General features: G+C 41.4%; 1 protein-coding gene across 1 annotated transcript in view; it reads right to left on the bottom strand.

Moving 5' to 3' along the window:
* dcc (DCC netrin 1 receptor) overlaps positions 1 to 22,500 on the bottom strand; it is a 139,681-nt gene that overhangs the window by 41,934 nt on the left and 75,247 nt on the right. The window contains exons 8-16 of the mRNA XM_034603188.1: positions 21,693 to 21,942; positions 15,952 to 16,106; positions 14,909 to 15,057; positions 14,609 to 14,747; positions 13,185 to 13,234; positions 5,806 to 5,947; positions 4,857 to 4,967; positions 3,064 to 3,258; positions 941 to 1,036 (exon numbers count right to left, since the gene is read on the bottom strand). Of these exons, the coding sequence (XP_034459079.1) occupies positions 941 to 1,036; positions 3,064 to 3,258; positions 4,857 to 4,967; positions 5,806 to 5,947; positions 13,185 to 13,234; positions 14,609 to 14,747; positions 14,909 to 15,057; positions 15,952 to 16,106; positions 21,693 to 21,942 (1,287 nt within the window). The remainder of the gene's footprint in view (positions 1 to 940; positions 1,037 to 3,063; positions 3,259 to 4,856; positions 4,968 to 5,805; positions 5,948 to 13,184; positions 13,235 to 14,608; positions 14,748 to 14,908; positions 15,058 to 15,951; positions 16,107 to 21,692; positions 21,943 to 22,500) is intronic.

The following is a 22,500-nucleotide window of genomic DNA, read 5'->3' as shown; positions in this document are numbered from 1 at the left end:
ATTGCTACTGCTAAAGCTAATGCTACCAATAAAGGTAATGCTTAAGGTACTGGTGCCACTGCTGTCAATCTGCTGAGGAACCCTAACCAGTAATACCAGTACCAGTAATACTGCCACCAGTATCAGTATAACACTTAACACACAGTTTTACATACTGACTTGTGGTCTGAACTAGTGGAACATGTTATAAGACCTGATATCACAGAGTTGTGTCATCTCACCACCGTAAACACGCATGTGACGATCACCAGTGTGGGGTTAGGGTTAAGGTTAGTTGGGTTAGGGTTATTTGGTTAAGTTTAGTACGGTTAGGGTTAGTTGGGTCAGGGTTAATATGGTTAGTTGTGTTACGGTTAGTTGTGTTATGGTTAGTTGGTTCCGGGGTAGTTGGGTCAGGGTTATTTGGTTTAGGGTTAGTTGGGTTAGGATTAGTTGGGCCAGGTGTAGTATGGTTAGGTTTAGTAGTGTTAGTTGGATTAGGGTTAGTAGGGTCAGGGTTAGTAGGGTCAGGGTTAGTTGGGTCAGGGTTAGTTGGGTCAGGGTTAATATGGTTAGGTTTAGTAGGGTTAGTTGTGTTACGGTTAGTTGTGTTACGGTTAGTTGGTTCCGGGGTAGTTGGGTCAGGGTTATTTGGTTTAGGGTTAGTTGGGTTAGGATTAGTTGGGCCAGGTGTAGTATGGTTAGGTTTAGCAGTGTTAGTAGGGTTGGGTTTAGTAGGGTCAGGGTTAGTAGGGTCAGGGTTAGTTGGGTCAGGGTTAGTTGGGTCAGGGTTAGTTGGGTCAGGGTTAGTAGGGTCAGGGTTAGTAGGGTCAGGGTTAGTTGGGTCAGGGTTAGTTGGGTCAGGGTTAGTTGGGTCAGGGTTAGTAGGGTCAGGGTTAGTTGGGTCAGGGTTAGTTGGGTCATGGTTAGCTGGGTTATGGTCAGTTGTGTGTGATCCTACCTGTCAGAGATCGAGTGACGGCGCTCTCATACAGGGGAACTCCCTCTCCAGCGTTATTGAATGCCTTCAGGGAAATCACATAGTGCGAGCTGGGCTCTGAGGGGAAACGGAGAGAATCATTTCAAATTATTTTGAGCAAATACATTATTGTACATTTTCATGTGAAGATTCAACTCTTTCCACTTTTAAACCAAAGTTTTTTTACTTCTGTTCATACATCAGACGCACATGAAGACGTGATTATTTGTAAAATGTGATTTGTAACTCTGGTGCTACTCTTGTTTTAATTCCTTTTATCCCTTTTTAACCTTACCGTTATTGCAACTATATTTTATGTAGTTTGTTAAATGGGACAGATTTGACTCTGCTGCCTGTGAGTGTTTAGTTTAGAAAGAGGTGATGACGTCTGATCTATTAAGCGGACACATGGTTTTCATAGATCTGCCACACAAGCCAGTCAGATTGACCTTTAACCGTTCAACTTTTAACCTTAGCTTTTATAGCTTTTATTTCTATTCATTTATTTTTGACCATGGATTTTGTTAATCATTTTGTAACCTTGTTTAGATAGGTGCTAATAAGTTTATTATTATGATTATGATGTCTGTGGACACGTCATGCAGTGGCCACCGCCCGTCACTGTCGATATGATGCTGCATCGTCTCTCCTTGTGGCATCAAACGCCCGCATTAGTTAAACAAAAACGCCTGCTCCGTTCCCCAGATGCCTTGCCACATGAATTAATGATTACTATGAATTATAAATGCCGTGTACATATGTGCACTCGCTCCCATGTGTGCATGCAACACAACGGCTGGATCGTACTTTTCATTACTCCTCTATCGTGAAACTCGGGACAGGAATTTTCATCTGCGAATAAAAATCCTCCCCGTTTGCTATTGTCTGCTTTGGCATTCAAACGACTCGTCACAGCCGCAGGAGACGATGCTTTCTCTTTCTCCAGCTCACAATTAGATTTCCACCTAGAGCAGCGTTCTTATAAATTTCTTTTAAATTATTGATTGTAATTAAATGTAGATTTTAATCATCATAATAAATTAATGGAAAAGGGAATCACTGTGTCAAAATTGCAAAAACGGTCGACAAAGGCAGGCTGGGTAATTTATTTTGACTCAGCATGTTCAAATGTGAGCAGCGTGAGTGACAGCATTCAAATAACATGATTCAGTATTTTTCCATCAGAATTAAAATTCAGTCAGTGTGAAGAATTATTAAAAGGTTCCCTGAACTGTGCAAGTAAGTGTATTATTATTTCAGTCACCAGTTGCCGATTCTCTTTAAAGAAGTACTTAATTTAAAGAAACCAGAAAGAACATACAATAGTCGGGTTAGCCACCAAGATAAATAAAACCAAATGATCATAAAACTGCAGCTTTTAAGTTTGAGAAGTGACCTGAGACCTAAACTATATTCCAAAAGAAAACTAAGCCTAAGTGACCTGAGCTTGATTTGATGAACAGTAATATTCCAACTATTCACCCTGTTCTGAATAAAACATTTCGATCATGAGTTTCTAAATAGAATATTCCATTAATAAAACTAACCCTATTCCAGTTTACGTAGTCATATGATGATGTGAAGCATCTGTCGAACATGTTGAGGAAAATGCTGTGAAAAGTCCAGTAGGATGCTGGAATGTGATTAAGATGTATACATGTCTATACATACAGTATATATAACATTTAAATAATGTGACTAAAATCTGAATTCTCAGTTTAGTCAAGTTTTCTCCAAATCAATTTAACCTTTTAACAGTTTTTTTGTGTCAAGATGTTTTTTTAAAATGTCCTAAGAGACAACTTTGTTTCTGCACAGTGTCGGTGTAAAATTAACCTTATCCATGATCCATACTGGCTCACGACACTTGAACTAACATAAATAGAGCAGCTCTGATGACATCATCTTTATTCTCAATTTGACTTGTTTATAGTTTATACAGCTTCGTAGTCGGTAGAAGTTGCAATTATAGCTAGAAGTTTCGCTTTGTTTTGCTAAAGTAAACAGACTGAGAGCAGAGTCTTTATTAACGACAGATGAAACTGATCCATCTCCTCCTCTGGACCTGGCTGCGTCCACTGGTTCTGCCCCCCCACCGTCCTTACCCAGGTTTTCGATGGAGTAGTATCTCTGCTTGCTGTCCACCCGGACCGTCTCTGCATAAGGACTTCCCACTCCGTAGCCGATGATGTAACCTCGGACCAGGATGTTGGGGCTGAGGGGTGGAGTCCAGGACATGATGATGCTGTTGGGCAGCGGCCTGACGTGCAGAGAGCTCGGCTGGTCGGGTACCTGACTCTCTGCAAGAACACAGGGTTAGGGTGTAATGTTAAACAGGTGAAACATTACACGTCAGAAGAAGAAAGCAGAGTGGTTGTGGTAGTTCTGTTGTCCTGGCCTCCACAACCGCCAGCGCTAAAGCTAACCCTGTTTGCAGCTGCAGTAACAGGCACTTACATGGTTCGGCCTTAGCTAACAGATGCTAACCCTGTTAGCTGTGTATTAAGCCCTATAAGGCCTGACACTTATTCCTCAGCCTCAGATTAGATCAGAGTAGCTTGGTTTGGTTCCTCTGGGAGGGAAACGCTACACATCACTTTATTGAGTGATAATCCATTGAAATGAGATTTAGGTCTGTGTGTCTCGGCCTGGAAACATGGTTAGCATAGATGTGTTTGTGTTTTTATCTCAGCAGCTTCCTGCTGATCAGAGCATCGTCCTTCGAGCTTCAGCGAGGTCAGCTCCTGTAACAACGAGAAATGATCAGACGACCAAACTGGTTCAATGATGTCGGTTGATTTCTTCTTTCTTGAAACAAACTTTGTACTGGTCTGTTATTGTGTTGTATGTTATGTTGCACTATATTTTTACTTTTCACTTAAGGCCGTTTTGTTTATCGAGAATATTTGTACATTTGTACAAAAAGGTACAAGTTAAAGGAGTAAAATAGACATAAAAACGAGATGAAATAAAATGATATCGTAGACTGGGGGTTAGAGGTCTCTCAGGGTTCACTTTGAGGATGAATAACAATTTGTAATAATACATTTGTTAAAAATGTAACCACGTTATACCCAAATGATCCTGGTGCTTCAGTTACCATCTGATTATTTCTCATGGTTTGTGCTTTGAATAGATTGAAATCTTTATTCAACACCAACCAGCAGAAAGATCAGTGTTGTTGTTTACAGCTCATCCACACCGGCGTCGGCCCTCATCACCAAAAGATCTGGAACCTCCTCGTGTTTCCAAGTTGACGTCTTCGTCTTCTACGTGTACGGCTCCTCTTCTTCATCCTGAGATGTTTGTGTTCTTCCAGTTTCACGTCCGTCACGTGTTAGAAACCTCATCAACACGTCCACTCGCTCTCTGGGAAGCTTCCACACATTGTCCTGCTGTTTCCTCACATGGACTCACTCTGACATGTTACACACATTTTACCAGGAGGCTGCAGAAGAAGATCCAGAACATGTCCAGAGACACTGACTCAGACATTTGTTCTCACAGACAGAACCTGCAGAACATGTCAGGAACATGTGAGGAACACGGCAGGAACACGTCAGGAACATGTCAGGGGATCAGTTTATGTCTAACCACACGTTTAAAGAAATAGATTACCTTCTGTTATAAATATCTCTTAGTATTAGTCTTCTGAGGATGAGTAGTTTCTTTCATCCTCTCTCCTCTTTCACTGCTCTCTTTTTAGTGTCTCCTCTCCTTTCTCCCTCCCCCTCCTTCCTCTCCCCTCTCGTCCCCTGAAGCAAATCTTCTCTCCATCCATCTCAGCCCTTAACTGGTTAAATATGTATGTGTGTTGGGACACTGGAGGTATTTACATGTTGGACAGATTGCAGCTACCACACATAACACACACACACACACACACACACACACTTACCATCCAGGTCGTTTTCTGGTGTCTCAGCAGTGAACCAGTCGCTTGCTGGACCTGTTCCATTGGCCGTCATGGCTGCGACCTGGAAACTGTACTGACTGCCCTTCTCCAAACCTGAGACAGAGAGACAAAGAAAATCAAACAAAGTGAAATTAACATAAAGAAACAATAAATGTTCAAAGTGAAACTGCAATTTCTTTATCTCATTTATAGAAATTCAGTTTATTATTCTCACACAGTAAAAAAGGTGATTATTGCACACACACACACACACACACACACACACACACACACACACACACACACACACACACACACACACACACACACACACACACACACACCTGTCACTGGAGAATTAATTCCTGCACAATGAAGACGGATGAAGATAACATCAGTACAAAATAATGAAAAGGAAGATCAGTTTCATTCAACTCCTGCAAACCTCAAATTAAAATGATAGCTTGTGGCAGTTTAAACGTGCGCACACACACACACACACACACACACACACACACACACACACACACACTCACACACACACACACACTTCCAGACACAAACACCATTTCAACAGTAATGTTGAAGGAACTTCATCGGCCTAAAAAGCATCCGTCTTTCCTTAAAAACCATAATAACGTATCATAATAACGTTTAAAACTACTCCCTAACCCTTCTCCAGATTTTATATTTTTTTAATTTATTAATCTCTTGGACAAAAAACAAGCTCCAGTTTTATTGAATTTATCTTGATGAGAAAATGGTGTCAAATGCCTGCTTGTTAAATCTGCTGCTGAAAAAAATCCCTGAAAAAGTCTGCGTGCCCGTTTGTTTAAGTAACACTCGATAAAAACTGCAGAGCTCAGCTGTTTTTAGACTAAGTTTAAAATAGATCGAACATTAGAGATGTAAAGTGAAACAACATCAGATTAATTTTGATGCCGGTTCTCACCTGTGAACAGGTACCAGAAGTTGTTGGGTTCAATGGCCTCTTGGTCGCCACGCCGACCCGTCTTCCTGTATTTGATCTTGTAGGCGGTGATGACGCCGTTCTGGGCGCTGCGCAGAGGCGGCTGCCATGACACCTTGATGCTCTGAAAACAAGAAAGACAGAAACTAAGGAAACTTTGTTGGTTCCTGTTGTTTTCTGTCTCTAATTTATTGTGTGTTTGTTGTTGTTGACTCAGACTCACTTTTTCCCACCAACATTAAGTATCGTCTGAAATCTGTGTTGTGGCCCCTGGCTGTGTGTGTGTGTCCTTGTACAGCTATCTTTGTGAGGACCAGTTTGAGTGTCTTAACCACTATTTAGTGGTTAAGACTTGGTTTTCGGGTTAGGGTTAGGTTAAGGTTAGGTTAAAGGTTAGGACTAGGCATTAAGTTTGGATGGTTAGGGTAAGGGGCAAGGGAATGCATTATGTCAGTGAGTGTCCTCACTAAGAAGCTGTACAAACATGTATGTGTGTATGTGTGTGTGTAATGAACATTCATGAATTAGAAAATGTACTGACCTCTTTCTCCCTCTATTATTTTCATCATTGTTTAATATCTGTCATTTCTACTCTTGCTCATCGTGTCGTTACATAAAACAATAATTCTCACAATGTAATTTTCTATATAACAAAAGTGAATATATATTGATTTATATTGAAAAAACACTGAATATTCTACTTCAAATATTAAACAATTGTATACAAAACTATATACATTATATAATATGTTGTAAATTCGGACCAGGACTATATTAACCGACACAGGCATTAACACACACACACACACACACACACACACACACACACACACACACACACACACACACACACACACACACACACACACACACACACACACACACACACACACACACGGTGTGTATCCTCCATCAGCTGTGATGTAAGCGATCGGGCCAATGAGCAGTTTAAATATTCATCCAGTTTTACTGTGACAACGGTCACAGAGGAATTCATTAACATTTAGCTGCACCTGTTCCCTCGGCTGCTCCGCATCTCACTAATTGATTAAGGCAGAACTGATTACTAGGGGGGGGGGGGGTTAGGAAAGGAGTAAAATTTAATAAATGTGTGTGTCGGCCAAATTCCTTCATACTCTGCCTCCCTCGCTCTCTGGCCGGGTGTCATCACGCACTTCATTAAACAATTAGCCACTTTGACAGGACACAGTTGGATGTGAGGTCTCCATGGAAACGATACAGAGGTTGAATTCATGTTGGAACAATTCCCACAGCAACACGAGGAGGAAACCATCCATGAAGGAGGACAGCACCATGACACCTGAGGGAAACACTCCTGAGTAACAGGAGCAACAACAACAACACTCGGATACCACAATGTTCACTGGGTTTATTGTCTGTCACGACTATTAATAAAGTCACTGTGCTATAATTACACTGCTGCTGCTGCTTCTACTTGTCTGCTACTGTTACTGCTGCAACTACAAACTGTTCCTGCAGCTGCAGAGATACTGATTCAACACTGTCTCCGAAATAATTGTTTACAGCCAACTAAACTGCAACAAACAACATTCTGCAACCAGATCATGTTTTCTTTCAACATAAGGAAATGTTAATTACAGAGATACTAAACACTTCAATGTGTTTTTGAGCAGTTAACTAAATATATACGACTGTGCTATAATGAAACTAATTAATGTTGGTTTTATTACATTTGTAAAATATCTGAATTTATGGTTGAAAATGACTGATAACACCACCTAGTGTTTCAAACTGTCTTTGACCTTTCTGGGCCAATTTTTACTTTGAGTCACCAGTTTGTGACGTTTCTACATCATGACATTTATATATATATGAAAAGGTTTACGCCCTCTAATCACAATCAAACCACTCATGAGTCTGGAAAGCTGCTCTCATTTTTAAATCTATTCTGAAACTACACCTGTAAACCACCACACCTACCGTCCAGAGAGTCCCCTTGGTGTTAGTTTGGCCCCCAGCTCCACCGTGAGGAACCTGGAGTTAACCCCAGTCCCCTTCCCACCCGACCCAACTGCGAGTCCACTGGTAAAACTGCAATCCAATGTTTCCTGATGTTATAAAGTGAGAAGTAGAGTCACTTTCTCAGAGACTTCTATAGAAACTACCTGAGGAGTAATTTTCTCAAACGTTGCCTCAGTCTGCGTTTTCAGTTTGTGCTGTTACCCTCAGACTGAAACCACTAAACGTCAGACCTGAGGTCGTCTTTCAGCTACTGTCAACAGAGCAGCTGAACCAGACTCTGTTCAATACATGTTGAGTTTGATTTATTTTTACACACTAACTGAACTAAACAGGCTCCATGGATTAATTAAAGCTGTTTCACATGTGTTTCTTCTTTCCATGTGTGAACAAGAGGTGATGTGGCCTCGGGCGTTACTGTACAAAAATCCTCTGTCTGAAATGTTGGCAGTTCAGCTGCTTTGTATTCAGATGTAGCTGCTGTTATAAAGCGCATATATATATATATTTATATATATATTTATTAAAATTTTTAAAAAGGCATGTGAAGCTGCGGCCTCGTTCGTCACCTTCAAACACACCAGGAGCCTCCGACTGATTTCCCCTCAGTGGAAAACACTGATATCTGCAGAAAGCTGACGACACTGATCATAATAAATACTGATAATCACAGGAATCAGACACCAGATGTTTCAGATCATGAAAAAGTGTTTTTTTCAAAATTCATGACAAAGCTTTGAAAAAATTCAAACCAAGACTGGAATTAATTGAAGGTGTTTATCCTCCGTCCCTGTAGCTGCATACAGAACACCTCATTCACCCTGTGACCTCCACACACACACAGACACACACACACAATTAGATTGCCCCTCTTACCCAGAGGACATGAACAAACAATCACAGATTGAATTCAGGGAGTGTTTACTCACCTGGTTTGTGTGTGTGTGTGTGTGTGTGTGTGTGTGTGTGTGTGTGTGTGTGAGTGTGTGTGAGTGAGAGAGACAGAGACTGTGTGTGTGTGTGTGTGTGTGAGTGTGTGTGAGTGAGAGAGACAGAGACAGAGACTGTGTGTGTGTGTGTGAGTGAGAGAGACAGAGACTGTGTGTGTGTGTGTGTGTGTGTGTGTGTGTGTGTGTGTGTGTGTGTGTGAGTGAGAGAGACAGAGACTGTGTGTGTGTGTGTGAGTGAGAGAGACAGAGACTGTGTGTGTGTGTGTGTGTGTGTGTGTGAGTGTGTGTGAGTGAGAGAGACAGAGACTGTGTGTGTGTGTGTGTGTGAGTGAGAGAGACAGAGACTGTGTGTGTGTGTGTGTGTGTGTGTGTGTGTGTGTGTGTGTGTGTGAGTGTGTGTGAGTGAGAGAGACAGAGACTGTGTGTGTGTGTGTGAGTGAGAGAGACAGAGACTGTGTGTGTGTGTGTGTGTGTGTGTGTGTGTGTGTGTGTGAGTGAGAGAGACAGAGACTGTGTGTGTGTGTGTGTGTGAGTGAGAGAGACAGAGACTGTGTGTGTGTGTGTGTGTGTGTGTGTGTGTGTGTGTGTGTGTGTGTGTGTGTGTGTGTGTGTGTGTGTGTGAGAGACTGTGTGTGTTTGATAATGTCCTCTCAGTAAAAGGAGCAATCACATGGAGGACAGCCTGTCTCTTGCTTTGTGATACAAATGCAACACCATGCAGTGTGTGTGTCTCTTTAAGACTCAGCTGCTAATGCTAGCTATGTAGCATTAACAAAAACATACATGTTACATACTGTACATACAAAACTGATCCTCCCCCCCCCCCCCCTCTAACAGAGAGTTTTCATTTGTAAAAGCTCATTTCATGTCGTCAGAAGTCAAATGAACACTTCAGCCTGAGATTTTCTTTTCATCACTGTTTAAATGAGTCTCAGGTTCTCACGTCTCCCTCCTGCTGAGACTCGTCAGGAGGTTTAATCCCTCCCTCTTCCTCAAACTATTCCAGAGCAGAAGCAGAAGTGAAAGTTTGGAATCCTCCGCTGATCCTGATTCTGACAGACGAGAGACAGTGACCCTGGCTACACTGTCTGGAGGATTCTGAGTAAAAACACACGTCCAGAGAATTGACAGTGTAAACTCTGGCTGTGTGTTCAACCAAGCATTCAACAACACACTGACCGTGACACTCCACTGGCTGAAGGAAAGCTGAGGAAATGTCAGATTTGTCTCAAAAGTTGGTTCGACGGCAGAAACTCGACACATTTTCTCCTTCAGCAACAAACTGCAGAGGAAACGTCATTAACGCTGCAGGAGTTCAGCAAAGATCAAGTTCACCATTCAAGGATTTTTACATAAAAAACATTCTGCTGCGGACGTCTGATGCTCTAATGGATCTTATCAGATTACCAGAATATCACTCAGAGAACAGTCTCCGAATGAAACCACATTTAAACTTACTGGATCCACATGTATATTTGGATCAAATCACAGTCTCTAAATATGTCTGATTTATTTAATTTAGATTCATAAAATTATTTTGAGAGAAATCAGTGAAAATGTGGGAAAATGTTATTTCTCACAATGTTTAAAAACGGACAAAAAAGAAACAATCCTGGATCTGCCACAAAGTTTTAAAGTTCTTTCTTGGCCCATGTTCCGTCCTCCCAGCAACTTTCATCTTAAAGTTTTTGTCAAAAACCTGCTGACAAACTGGTAAAGTAATATTCTGTCATTGGAGGTAAAACATCTTTGGTAATTTGTGTGTCTGTTTTCATATATTTTACGTCATGATCACCACCACACCTCTTTAGATACTATCTTTATATGTAAAATGTTCAGGGACCTTTCACATTATATAAACCCTATCCACATCACAGTCCTTTGGTAGAAACATAACTGAAAGCTGCATATTACCCATGATCCTCTGCTTCATGAACCTGAAGAGCTGCTGCTGGAACAAATCCACTAAACTCTGTTCAGAATTCTTCATATTTAACAGTTTCCTGCTGAATATTGGAGATAAACTCTGGTTGTTAATAAGTTCAGAGTCTTTTTAACTGATCTCAGTTCAGCTTCAGTCTTCACCTGGAGCTGGTTGTGACAGTTGAAGCTGACTCTCAGTCAGTTCTTCTCACAGGAGATGGAACCCACTCAGCAGAGTCACAGAGAACAGACGTTCAGGGAGAGAAGGAGGAAACTTTCTCATGTTCACACTCACACATCAGACTCACTTCAATCCAGCTGCTGGTTTAACATAGATGTTACATGATTCAAAGTTTAGACAGTAACTGATTCCATGTCTTTAAACTAGAAAATAACGATTTCTCTTTGTCTTTAGTCAAACTGTTTCTACCTTTGAGGTTGGGATATAATGCTGCTCCGTCTGTTTCACCTTCTTTTAACAAGCACATTGTCTTTTTAAATAAATGTTTGGTTATGAGAAAAATCTTCCTCCTTTTTAACCATGTTTCATGAAGCTTTGAAAGCATCACACGGCTCTGACATTATGATCAATCAGCTCTGACCCCAGAGCCGATCAGCACAAATATCAATCACATGCAGGACAAGAAGGCGACAGAAAGTAAATGAGGTCGGCTCTCCACAGACCAAGTGACCCTCCTTTTTATGGACATAAATTATGAGCCACTCACAACGTCTCTGAAAACGTTCATCATTTTCTCTGCTGCTGCTTTCTGAGCACAACTCCTGTCACAAACATCTGAAGATGCAGGATTTCTTTTTATGAGGTGAACATTTTATCTGAGCATCTCCCATCACGTTTCTCATTTATCTGACGGCACAGAAGGTGCAAATCAGTGTGATACGAGTGAAGAAGTAATATAAAGCCAAAGAAATTACAGCCAGAAAGAGTCAAGAATTAAATTAATATTTTACCCTTCAGGTGGAGAATAGAATCACTGCCCTGCAGTTGTATGACTCCACAAATCATTTTTTCATCTAAGTTTACTACACGCTGACCAAGAGACGTTCTTTGTTCTCGAGAGAGAAACGCAGCAGGACTCAGAATAACCATCAGAACTTTGCAGGAAGAACAAAGACCACAAGTCCTCTTTGTTCTGTCATGGATCTTCCTTAAAAACCTGAACCCCTTAAACATCGAAGACAGACTTCACCAAACATTCTGTGACATCACAGGAAGATTTAAAGAAGGACATTGAGTCATGTTGGGAGTGTCATTGAAACTAAAGCTGAACATATATGTCCAGCTTTAAAGAGTCAACTTTTCATCAGAAATACGTGTGTGTGTGTGTGTGTGTGTGTGTGTGTGTGTGTGTTCATGTGTGTGTGTGTGTGTGTGTGTGTGTGTGTGTGTGTGTGTGTGTGTGTGTGTGTGCGTGTGTTCATGTGTGTGTGTGTGTGTGTTCATGTGTGTGTGTGTGTGTGTGTGTGTGTTCATGTGTGTGTGTGTGTGTGTGTGTGTGTGTTCATGTGTGCGTGTGTGTGTGTGTGTGTGTTCATGTGTGTGTGTGTGTGTGTGTGTGTGTGTGTGTGTGTGTGTTCGTGTGTGTGTGTGTGTGTGTGTGTGTGTGTGTGTTCGTGTGTGTGTGTGTGTGTGTGTGTTCGTGTGTGTGTGTGTGTGTGTGTGTGTGTGTGTGTGTGTGTGTGTGTGTGTGTGTGTGTGTGTGTGTGTGTGTGTGTGTTCATGTGTGCGTGTGCGTGTGCGTGTGTGTGTGTGTGCGTGTGTGTGTGCGTGTGCGTGTAGCATCCATCAGTAAAATGAGGTCGGATCATCAGAGAGCAGCAGCTGAGTGATGACAGTGTCACAGTTTGAATGTGTCTGTCACGTTCAGTGAACAGAACTGGAAGAAAAACTGAAATAAACCTAAATGTTAAAGATGTATGTCAACAAATAAAACTTAAACAGAAAGTGAGACCACAGAAATGATTTTAAAGTGTTTAAAATTATTTGTTAAAAAATCTCAGAATGTGATAAAAACGTCCTGAAATAATATATATTTTTAAATATTTACTTTAAAATGGTTGGTATTATATATATATTACAGCTTTGTCTTAACCACTCACAGTAAGCACCACCACGCTGCTCAGTCACACACCGTCCACACATTGGCCAACAGTCGTCAGGGGCAGTTTAATGTTTGGTTCAATATTTTGCCCAAGGGCTCTTTGATACGTGGAGTCCGGGATTGAACTACCAACCTTCCACTTTATCTCCTGAGCCACAGTCGGCAAACATCAACTCTCTGGCCTGTGTTCCTTTAAGACCCTCTCATCAGAGCACGTCAGAGACGAGTGCATACGTTACAAAAACTGGTCCAAGTCCAAGAAGAAGGCTTTTAACAAATTATTCCCATTGTTCTCAAAATAAACAGAGAAGAGTCGACCGTGGTTGTTTCAGTGTGGAGACGAGGGTGTGAAAATCAAACTCACCCTGGACAGGACGACCTCTAATGTGATGTTCTGAGGAGGAGCGCTGGGCACTGCAGACAAACAGAAGACAGAAAGAAATCTATTCAAATAAAGACTGAACCAAGTTATCATTTTATTTCCAATTTAGAGAAAGTCTAATCTTTCATTTTATTTTTGTCAGAAACCAACATAACAATTAACAAACATTTTAACAGCTAAAATTAAAAATGAACCAGTCAATCAGAAACAAAGTCGACACAGCTGTGCTCCAATCAGAGCATTTATCAACAGTTAGTTTCCTGCGACAGGATTTTAATGACGTGAGGGAGAAGCTTTTACACACAACATCATTTTATATATAAAAACAGATTGACTCAGATTATACATTTAAAACTGTTTATATTTATAAACATATACAAATAGGCCAATTAACATAGTTAATTTGATTAATATAATTTAGTTACATTTAAAACATGATTCTGTTATTTCTGTGCTTTCATCTTTAAAAATCTAAGAAAGAAAGAAATTGAGTTTTCAGACGTCTACTCTCAGCACAGCAACATCAAACTGAAGAACTGAATTATCTTTACAATTAAAATGATGTTTACAACTGTTCTTTATCACACATCAACACAGATGAACAGCAAAAAGAAAAAGAAGAGAAAGAAAGTGAAGAGGACATTTAGAATGAAGAGCAGAAATAGACGCTAGATGAATAATAAAAGATGAAAAGAGAAAACAATAGAGTACGAATGAAAACAAGGAAAACAAAAGAAAAGACTTAAAAGGTGAGAAAAATAAAACATGTGATGAAGAAAAACATAAAAAAACAGGAGAAGGGAATGAGTGCGTCTGTCAATCAGAGGAAAACTGAATCAAAGAATCTCTGATTAACTGTCAGCAGCTTCACTATTGATTCAGCTGCTGTGTGTGTGTGTGTGTGTGTGTGTGTGTGTGTGTGTGTGTGTGTGTGTGTGTGTGTGTGTGTGTGTTGGCGTGGTCCATGTCCCATCTGCTAACATGGAGGGTTTATTAACCAGCCACCACACGGCAAACCAGACGAGTCAGACAGACACATCTGTGTTTGTCATTAGTTCTACATTTGAATGAATCATTTAAACTTTTAATAAATATATATTAACACGTAAATGTTTATAACGCATTAACGCATGCGCAGAATGAGCCGCTCCATGTATAACTATCATTTGGACTTGTCATCAATAAAAAAACTAATGTTAAATGCATACATCCATCTTGTGTCATTTATCTTTACGTTCCCACAACAATATACAAAGAAAATGGTGATTAATCAGATTAATCATAGCCACCCTGTAAATTACTCAAATGAGTAATTTAAGAAGATAAATATTAAAGATTGTTAAAATCATTTCAACTGATCAACATGTTTCTGCTTCGCAGGACAAACTGTGGACTTTAGAACTCACCATCTGATTGGGTGGTGACGCTCACGGCCTCGGAGGCGGGGCCTGGCCCGTAGCGGTTGATGGCCAGAACACGGACGGTGTAATCGGTGAACTTATGGAGTCCCTCCATTTTGTAGTTGAGCCCGTTCACCTCCACACTCTGAAGATAAACAGTGAGTCCAACGTAAAACATCTCGGATCATCTAAGATCACACTACAGGTAGAACCAGCAGAACCAGTGGAACCACTGGAACCAGTAGATCCACTTCTGACCAGCAGAACCAACAGAACCAGTAGAACCTCATGTGCATTGGTTCTGACCTGCTCCTTGTCGGACGGACTCTCGCTCCACATCAGCCTGTAGCCGAGCACGGGGCCGTTTGGTTGGCCGGGAGCTTCCCAGCTCACCTGGAGGGAGGCGGGGGACAGAGCTTCCACTCGGAGGGACTCCAGCCGGCTGGGGACCTGGACTGTGGAGACAGACACACGATAAAGTACTTCAACTACAGAGACACGATAAAATACTTCAACTACAGAGACCCACTGATACTTAAACTACAAACACAGACAAACACTGACACTAAAACTACAGACACCTTGTTGAGGACCTGGACTCCGAGACACAGACGGTGAAAACTAAATCTCCTTGATGAGACAGTAGCTCTGTGATTGTGCCTCAGCATTTTGTTAATATCTAATATCTGTTTGTATCACTGCACTTTGTATCTGTTTTGTTTTTAATGTTCTGTATAAACACATGTGACTCTTCCACCATTAATATCACAAGCAGAACTTTGTATTACTCTCATAAAACACCAGGTGAATACAGTTTGCAGACATCACACATGGTGATATGCAGAAGGTGATTATAAGAAATGGAGGCTCGCAGTCTGTTGGGTTGTTTGTTGTCAGGAATGAAAAGCAAACTAAAAACTCAGAAGTGGAATAAAGAGGAAACTGAAGAAACAGAAGTGTGAGCAACAAACACCCTAAATACAACAGGCAGGTAAAAGATGATTGAACTCAGGTGCAACACATCAAGGGAGAGCAGCCAATCACAGACGAGGGAAACCAGACAGGAAGTAAAACACAAGACTATCACACAAGTCCTTTCAAAGTAAAACAGGAAATAACAAGTCTGACGTCCATAATATTAAAAACAAGAGAAACAGAGAGTTTGAAAAGACACATGCAAAGTCCTGTACAGACCCTGACACTTGAAAACCACTAAACTCTAGTGGCCTAAATAAACAGTGAGAAAATACTATTTCAATAGATATTATATTTGAAAAGATCAGGTTTGAACTGGTGTCTCTGCATCACGTAATGAGTCATTTTAACAATAAACAATTTTTGTATCTCACGGTCGGGTTTGGTGGTGATCCTCAGGGGGGCGGAGCTCTCTCCTGGTCCCACGTCGTTATAAGCGACGACTCGGAAGCTGTAGCTCTCTTCTGGTTTCAGGTTAGAAACCGTCAGTTCCAAAGACTCAGGCTCCGACACGTTCACCGACCGCTCCCTGTCACACAAAGACACTCTATTACATTTCTATTGGAATAAAGTGTTTATTTATTCAGTTTGATTGAATAGATTCAATAAATTAAATCATATTATATCAGTGATGATCCACTTGATTTCTGTTTTACAGATTATATCTACTGAACCTTTTAAACTGTGATACTTCTCAGTCATTTGTTAAAATCCCGTTTTATTTTGTAACAGAGAAGATAACAGGATCCGTAATCAGATGTAGTTTGTGTAATCCCAGATAATCCTCAGATTACAGCAACTCTGCACCCTCCAGTAATCAGCAGAGAACGAGGAGCTTCCACAGAAAGACACTGAGGACGTTTGTCCTCACGTCCCTGGAAAGAAAACCTGGAAATCACACGTCAACATCTCGATGCTGAAGGGACAGATGATGACGTCACTTTCTTCTGAAGGCTTTTATTTCTAAAATCATTTGTAAATGAGCTTTTTAAATAAGTAAATTAATAAAGTAACTATAGAGTTAAATATTTATATATTTAACTCTATATATATATATTATATATTTTAGTTATATATTTTTATTTTACAATGAAGATAGAACAGATCACTGACAGTAACAGAGATCACTGACGGTAACAGAGATCACTGACGGTAACAGAGATCACTGACGGTAACAGATCACTGACAGTAACAGAGATCACTGACAGTAACAGAGATCACTGACGGTAACAGATCACTGACAGTAACAGAGATCACTGACGGTAACAGATCACTGACAGTAACAGAGATCACTGACGGTAACAGAGATCACTGACGGTAACAGATCACTGACGGTAACAGAGATCACTGACGGTAACAGAGATCACTGACAGTAACAGAGATCACTGACGGTAACAGAGATCACTGACGGTAACAGAGATCACTGACAGTAACAGAGATCACTGACAGTAACAGAGATCACTGACGGTAACAGAGATCACTGACGGTAACAGAGATCACTGACAGTAACAGAGATCACTGACAGTAACAAAGATCACTGACGGTAACAGAGATCACTGACAGTAACAGAGATCACTGACAGTAACCGAGATCACTGATGGTAACGGATCACTGATGGTAACGGATCACTGACGGTAACAGAGATCACTGACGGTAACAGAGATCACTGACAGTAACAGAGATCACTGATGGTAACGGATCACTGACGGTAACGGATCACTGACGGTAACAGAGATCACTGACAGTAACAGAGATCACTGACGGTAACAGAGATCACTGACAGTAACAGAGATCACTGACGGTAACAGAGATCACTGACGGTAACAGAGATCACTGACAGTAACATAGATCACTGATGGTAACGGATCACTGACGGTAACAGAGATCACTGACGGTAACGGATCACTGACGGTAACAGAGATCACTGACAGTAACAGAGATCACTGACAGTAACAGAGATCACTGACGGTAACGGATCACTGACGGTAACAGAGATCACTGACGGTAACAGAGATCACTGACAGTAACAGAGATCACTGACGGTAACGGATCACTGACGGTAACAGAGATCACTGACAGTAACAGAGATCACTGACGGTAACAGATCACTGACAGTAACAGAGATCACTGACGGTAACAGAGATCAGTGACGGTAACGGATCACTGACGGTAACAGAGATCACTGACAGTAACAGAGATCACTGACGGTAACGGATCACTGACAGTAACAGAGATCACTGATGGTAACAGATCACTGACAGTAACAGAGATCACTGACAGTAACAGAGATCACTGACAGTAACAGAGATCACTGACGGTAACAGATCACTGACGGTAACAGAGATCACTGACGGTAACAGATCACTGACAGTAACAGAGATCACTGACAGTAACAGAGATCACTGACGGTAACGGATCACTGACGGTAACAGAGATCACTGACGGTAACAGATATCACTGACGGTAACGGAGATCACTGACAGTAACAGAGATCACTGACGGTAACAGAGATCACTGACAGTAACAGAGATCACTGACGGTAACGGATCACTGACAGTAACAGAGATCACTGACGGTAACAGAGATCACTGACGGTAACAGAGATCACTGACGGTAACAGATCACTGACAGTAACAGAGATCACTGACAGTAACAGAGATCACTGACGGTAACAGAGATCACTGACAGTAACAGAGATCACTGACGGTAACAGAGATCACTGACGGTAACAGATCACTGACAGTAACAGAGATCACTGACAGTAACAGAGATCACTGACAGTAACAGAGATCACTGACGGTAACGGATCACTGACAGTAACAGAGATCACTGACGGTAATGGATCACTGACAGTAACAGAGATCACTGACAGTAACAGAGATCACTGACGGTAACAGAGATCACTGACAGTAACAGAGATCACTGACGGTAACGGATCACTGACAGTAACAGAGATCACTGACAGTAACAGAGATCACTGACAGTAACAGAGATCACTGACGGTAACGGATCACTGACAGTAACAGAGATCACTGACAGTAACAGAGATCACTGACGGTAACGGATCACTGACAGTAACAGAGATCACTGACGGTAACAGAGATCACTGACGGTAACAGAGATCACTGACAGTAACAGAGATCACTGACGGTAACAGAGATCACTGACGGTAACAGAGATCACTGACGGTAACAGAGATCACTGACAGTAACAGAGATCACTGACGGTAACAGAGATCACTGACAGTAACAGAGATCACTGACAGTAACAGAGATCACTGACGGTAACGGATCACTGACCGTAACAGAGATCACTGACCGTAACAGAGATCACTGACCGTAACAGAGATCACTGACCGTAACGGATCACTGACGGTAACGGATCACTGACGGAGACGGATCACTGATGGTACCGGATCACTGACAGTAACAGAGATCACTGACGGTAATGGATAACTGACAGTAACAGAGATCACTGACGGTAACAGAGATCACTGACGGTAACAGAGATCACTGACGGTAATGGATCACTGACGGTAACGGATCACTGACAGTAACAGAGATCACTGACGGTAACAGAGATCACTGACGGTAACAGAGATCACTGACGGTAACAGAGATCACTGACGGTAACAGATCACTGACAGTAACAGAGATCACTGACAGTAACAGAGATCACTGACAGTAACAGAGATCACTGACGGTAACGGATCACTGACAGTAACAGAGATCACTGACAGTAACAGAGATCACTGACAGTAACAGAGATCACTGACGGTAACGGATCACTGACAGTAACAGAGATCACTGACAGTAACAGAGATCACTGACAGTAACAGAGATCACTGACAGTAACAGAGATCACTGACGGTAACAGAGATCACTGACGGTAACAGAGATCACTGACGGTAACAGATCACTGACAGTAACAGAGATCACTGACGGTAACAGAGATCACTGACGGTAACAGAGATCACTGACGGTAACAGAGATCACTGACAGTAACAGAGATCACTGACAGTAACGGATCACTGACGGTAACAGAGATCACTGACAGTAACAGAGATCACTGACCGTAACCCTAACCCTATCACTGAGAGATGAAAGACAAAGTGATTCTTTACAGTCAAACTAATATCAGATGAAATCTGTCACTGACCACAGTGTCAGTACTGAACAGTTGTACTTGCATCACGTTGTGAGACTGTGGTTCGTCTGTTTGTTTGATCCAAACTGAAATAAATCAATAACTAATGAATGAAGTGACGTCTCCTTCAGGATGAATTCAGACAGTGAACCACAATATCCTTTTATTAATCTTAATGTAGATGATACTGTTAAAAACATCAAACCTTAACTGCAAATACAAACTGTCTTTCAACCTGATTTTAAAGAGTGAAAACTGCTCTTTTTACGAACAATTCTTTTTCTGTCTTCGATCATAATCTCTTGTTTTTCTCTATTTTATGTTTTTCCTGTAAATTATTACAGCCGAGACAAAAAAGCTAAATCTCCAACTCCTGTCTCGTCCTCTTTCTTTGTCCTGTAATCTCTCATTGTTTTCTCTCCGTCTCTTCCTCCCTCACTCTCTCCCTGGTTTTCTGAAAGTTATTAGTGTCGACAAAATCCACCTCTATTTTCCTCTAAGTCATTAGAAATGACAAAACCTCTGCGTCTGCATCTTTAGTTATTAGGACAGAATGTCTGTGTATTGTTTCATGATGAAACCTCAGTTGCTCTTTAGACCAGTGCAGCGTTCAGAGCTCTGAAGCGCTGCAGGCCAGTTTCTCCCTGAGGTAGAAAAGCTTAAAAGCCTTCAGCTGTAGCTCCGACTGTCAGAGTTCACCATTTAACATCAGCAGGAGACTCAGCCAGACATTTTCTACTTAACGTTCAGAGCTGCTGTGAGAACATACTGTTAGAATAGAGCTCTACACTATTAGTCCAGAGTTCACAGCCTCACCACTACATTAAGAGTTCATTTAACTGTTGAGCTTCGCAGCAGCAACTTGGCTCAATTGGCCTTTTTCTAAGAAGATATCTTAAAATTGTCAGTCCCTGCAAATGGATTTAAAATGACTTGTGAAGCATTTTGACTGCATCTGCCAATCAACTCCAATTTACCCACATTTAAATATAGATTTAAAACTACATTGTGTTATACATTGGACGTTTTTTCAGCTTTAATTTTGAAACCTTGTGTTAAATGTTGCTCTTCGAAATCAAAAGTAAGCAGTAATTTGCAAATCTATGCACATATTTTACTGTTCACGAATCCAAGAAAAGGATCGTAAGCAAATCATACATATTTCAATATGACTCATCAGTTGTCACTATAGGGGGCGCTCTGTAATATTTATGATCAAGTTTCCACCTCATTGTGACATTTTAGCTTCATGTAAAACAGTGACTCTTTAATAAATCACTTTCTCCTGGTAAAGCAAAGTCTAATGAGTACATTTCGTGACAATGGGCTAACAAATAATTCTTAGAACAAGCAAAACCAACAACATATAACTGAAGGTGTCAATCCTCTGACAGCAAACTACCAAAGGAACCAGGGAACCAAGTGAGATCCCAGGTGCAGCCCATTGCTCCTGAGGAGCTGAGGAACCTGTGACCTGGATTCTGATCTCTATGTGATCTACATATGATCTACATATGATCTCTATATGATCTCCATATGATCTCCATATCATCTCCATGGCCATAACACATGAGTATATCAACACAGTGGTGGGACTTGATAACAAGTTTTCTCCTCGAGCCTCCACACATGATTCAGCCTGTAGGAGTCAGTTTGTTTCTTCATGCGACTTTGCACATAAAGGGCCTGATCTACTAAACCTGTGCAAACTTGATTTCATCTGCAAAAAACCCTGCAAGCTTCTAACGGTGCGCACCGAGGATTGTGTGCAGAATAACATGCGCTGTCCATTTAGTTTACTGAATATGCAATAACTTTATTCATTCTCAGAAAGGAATAAAGTTATTGAGTAATTAACGAGAAAAACTAAAAGATTCCAGAAAAGTCAGAAGGAATTTTTGACCCAAACTCTCCCATCAGAAACCCCAAAATATCAAATAGACAAAAATATGAAAATATCCTGTCTTACCTCTCGACTCCGTCCTGGGAGTAATAAACACCATAGGTCTGCACGGCTCGTCCCGTCTCCTCTGGGGGGCGCCAGCTGAGTCGGACAAATCGGCTGGACACTAGGACAGGGACCAGGTCGCGGGGGGCAGAGGGGAGGACAACGCCTGGGCTGGGGGACACTGGTGGGGGATCAGAGGAGGAGGAGTAAGTCAAAGGGGTGCCTGACGGAGCAGGAGGGTGGGCGGGTCTATACTGAGTGGGCGTGGCCCCTGTTAACAGTTCATTCGGGGGAGGGGGGGCAGGGTAGAGGACAAGGGATGACAGGGGGGAGGTGGAGGGGAGGTGCAGGGGAGGAGCAGAGGAGGTGCAGCAACGAAAAAACGAGAGGAGCAGAATGACAGATGAGATGAGAAGGAGCGAAAAGATGTAGAAAAGACAAGGAAGAAAGGAGAAGAAGAAGAAGATCACAGGCAAGAAGAAAAAGCAGCAGAGCATTGTTTTCAATCAGCTGATATCAATAACAAGAACAGATCATACGTTTTCAATCAGCTGATATCAATAACAAGAACAGATCATACGTTTTCAATCAGCTGATATCAATAACAAGAACAGATCATACGTTTTCAATCAGCTGATATCAATAACAAGAACAGATCATACGTTTTCAATCAGCTGATATCAATAATGAGAACCTGAGAACATCGCGGATCAGAACACTGTGATCAGATTTAATTGTTTCACATTTAATTGTTTAGTTCTTTTCAGAGGAACATGTGGTTTTGAATATTGTCGTTTTACAGAGGAGTTAAATATACTCATGAATCAAA

This window comes from Hippoglossus hippoglossus, chromosome 12 (assembly GCF_009819705.1).
Source record: "Hippoglossus hippoglossus isolate fHipHip1 chromosome 12, fHipHip1.pri, whole genome shotgun sequence".
Taxonomy (NCBI): Eukaryota; Metazoa; Chordata; class Actinopteri; order Pleuronectiformes; family Pleuronectidae; genus Hippoglossus; species Hippoglossus hippoglossus.
The sequence above is the reverse complement of the archived record's forward strand: the minus strand, read 5'-3'. Positions and strand labels throughout refer to the sequence as shown.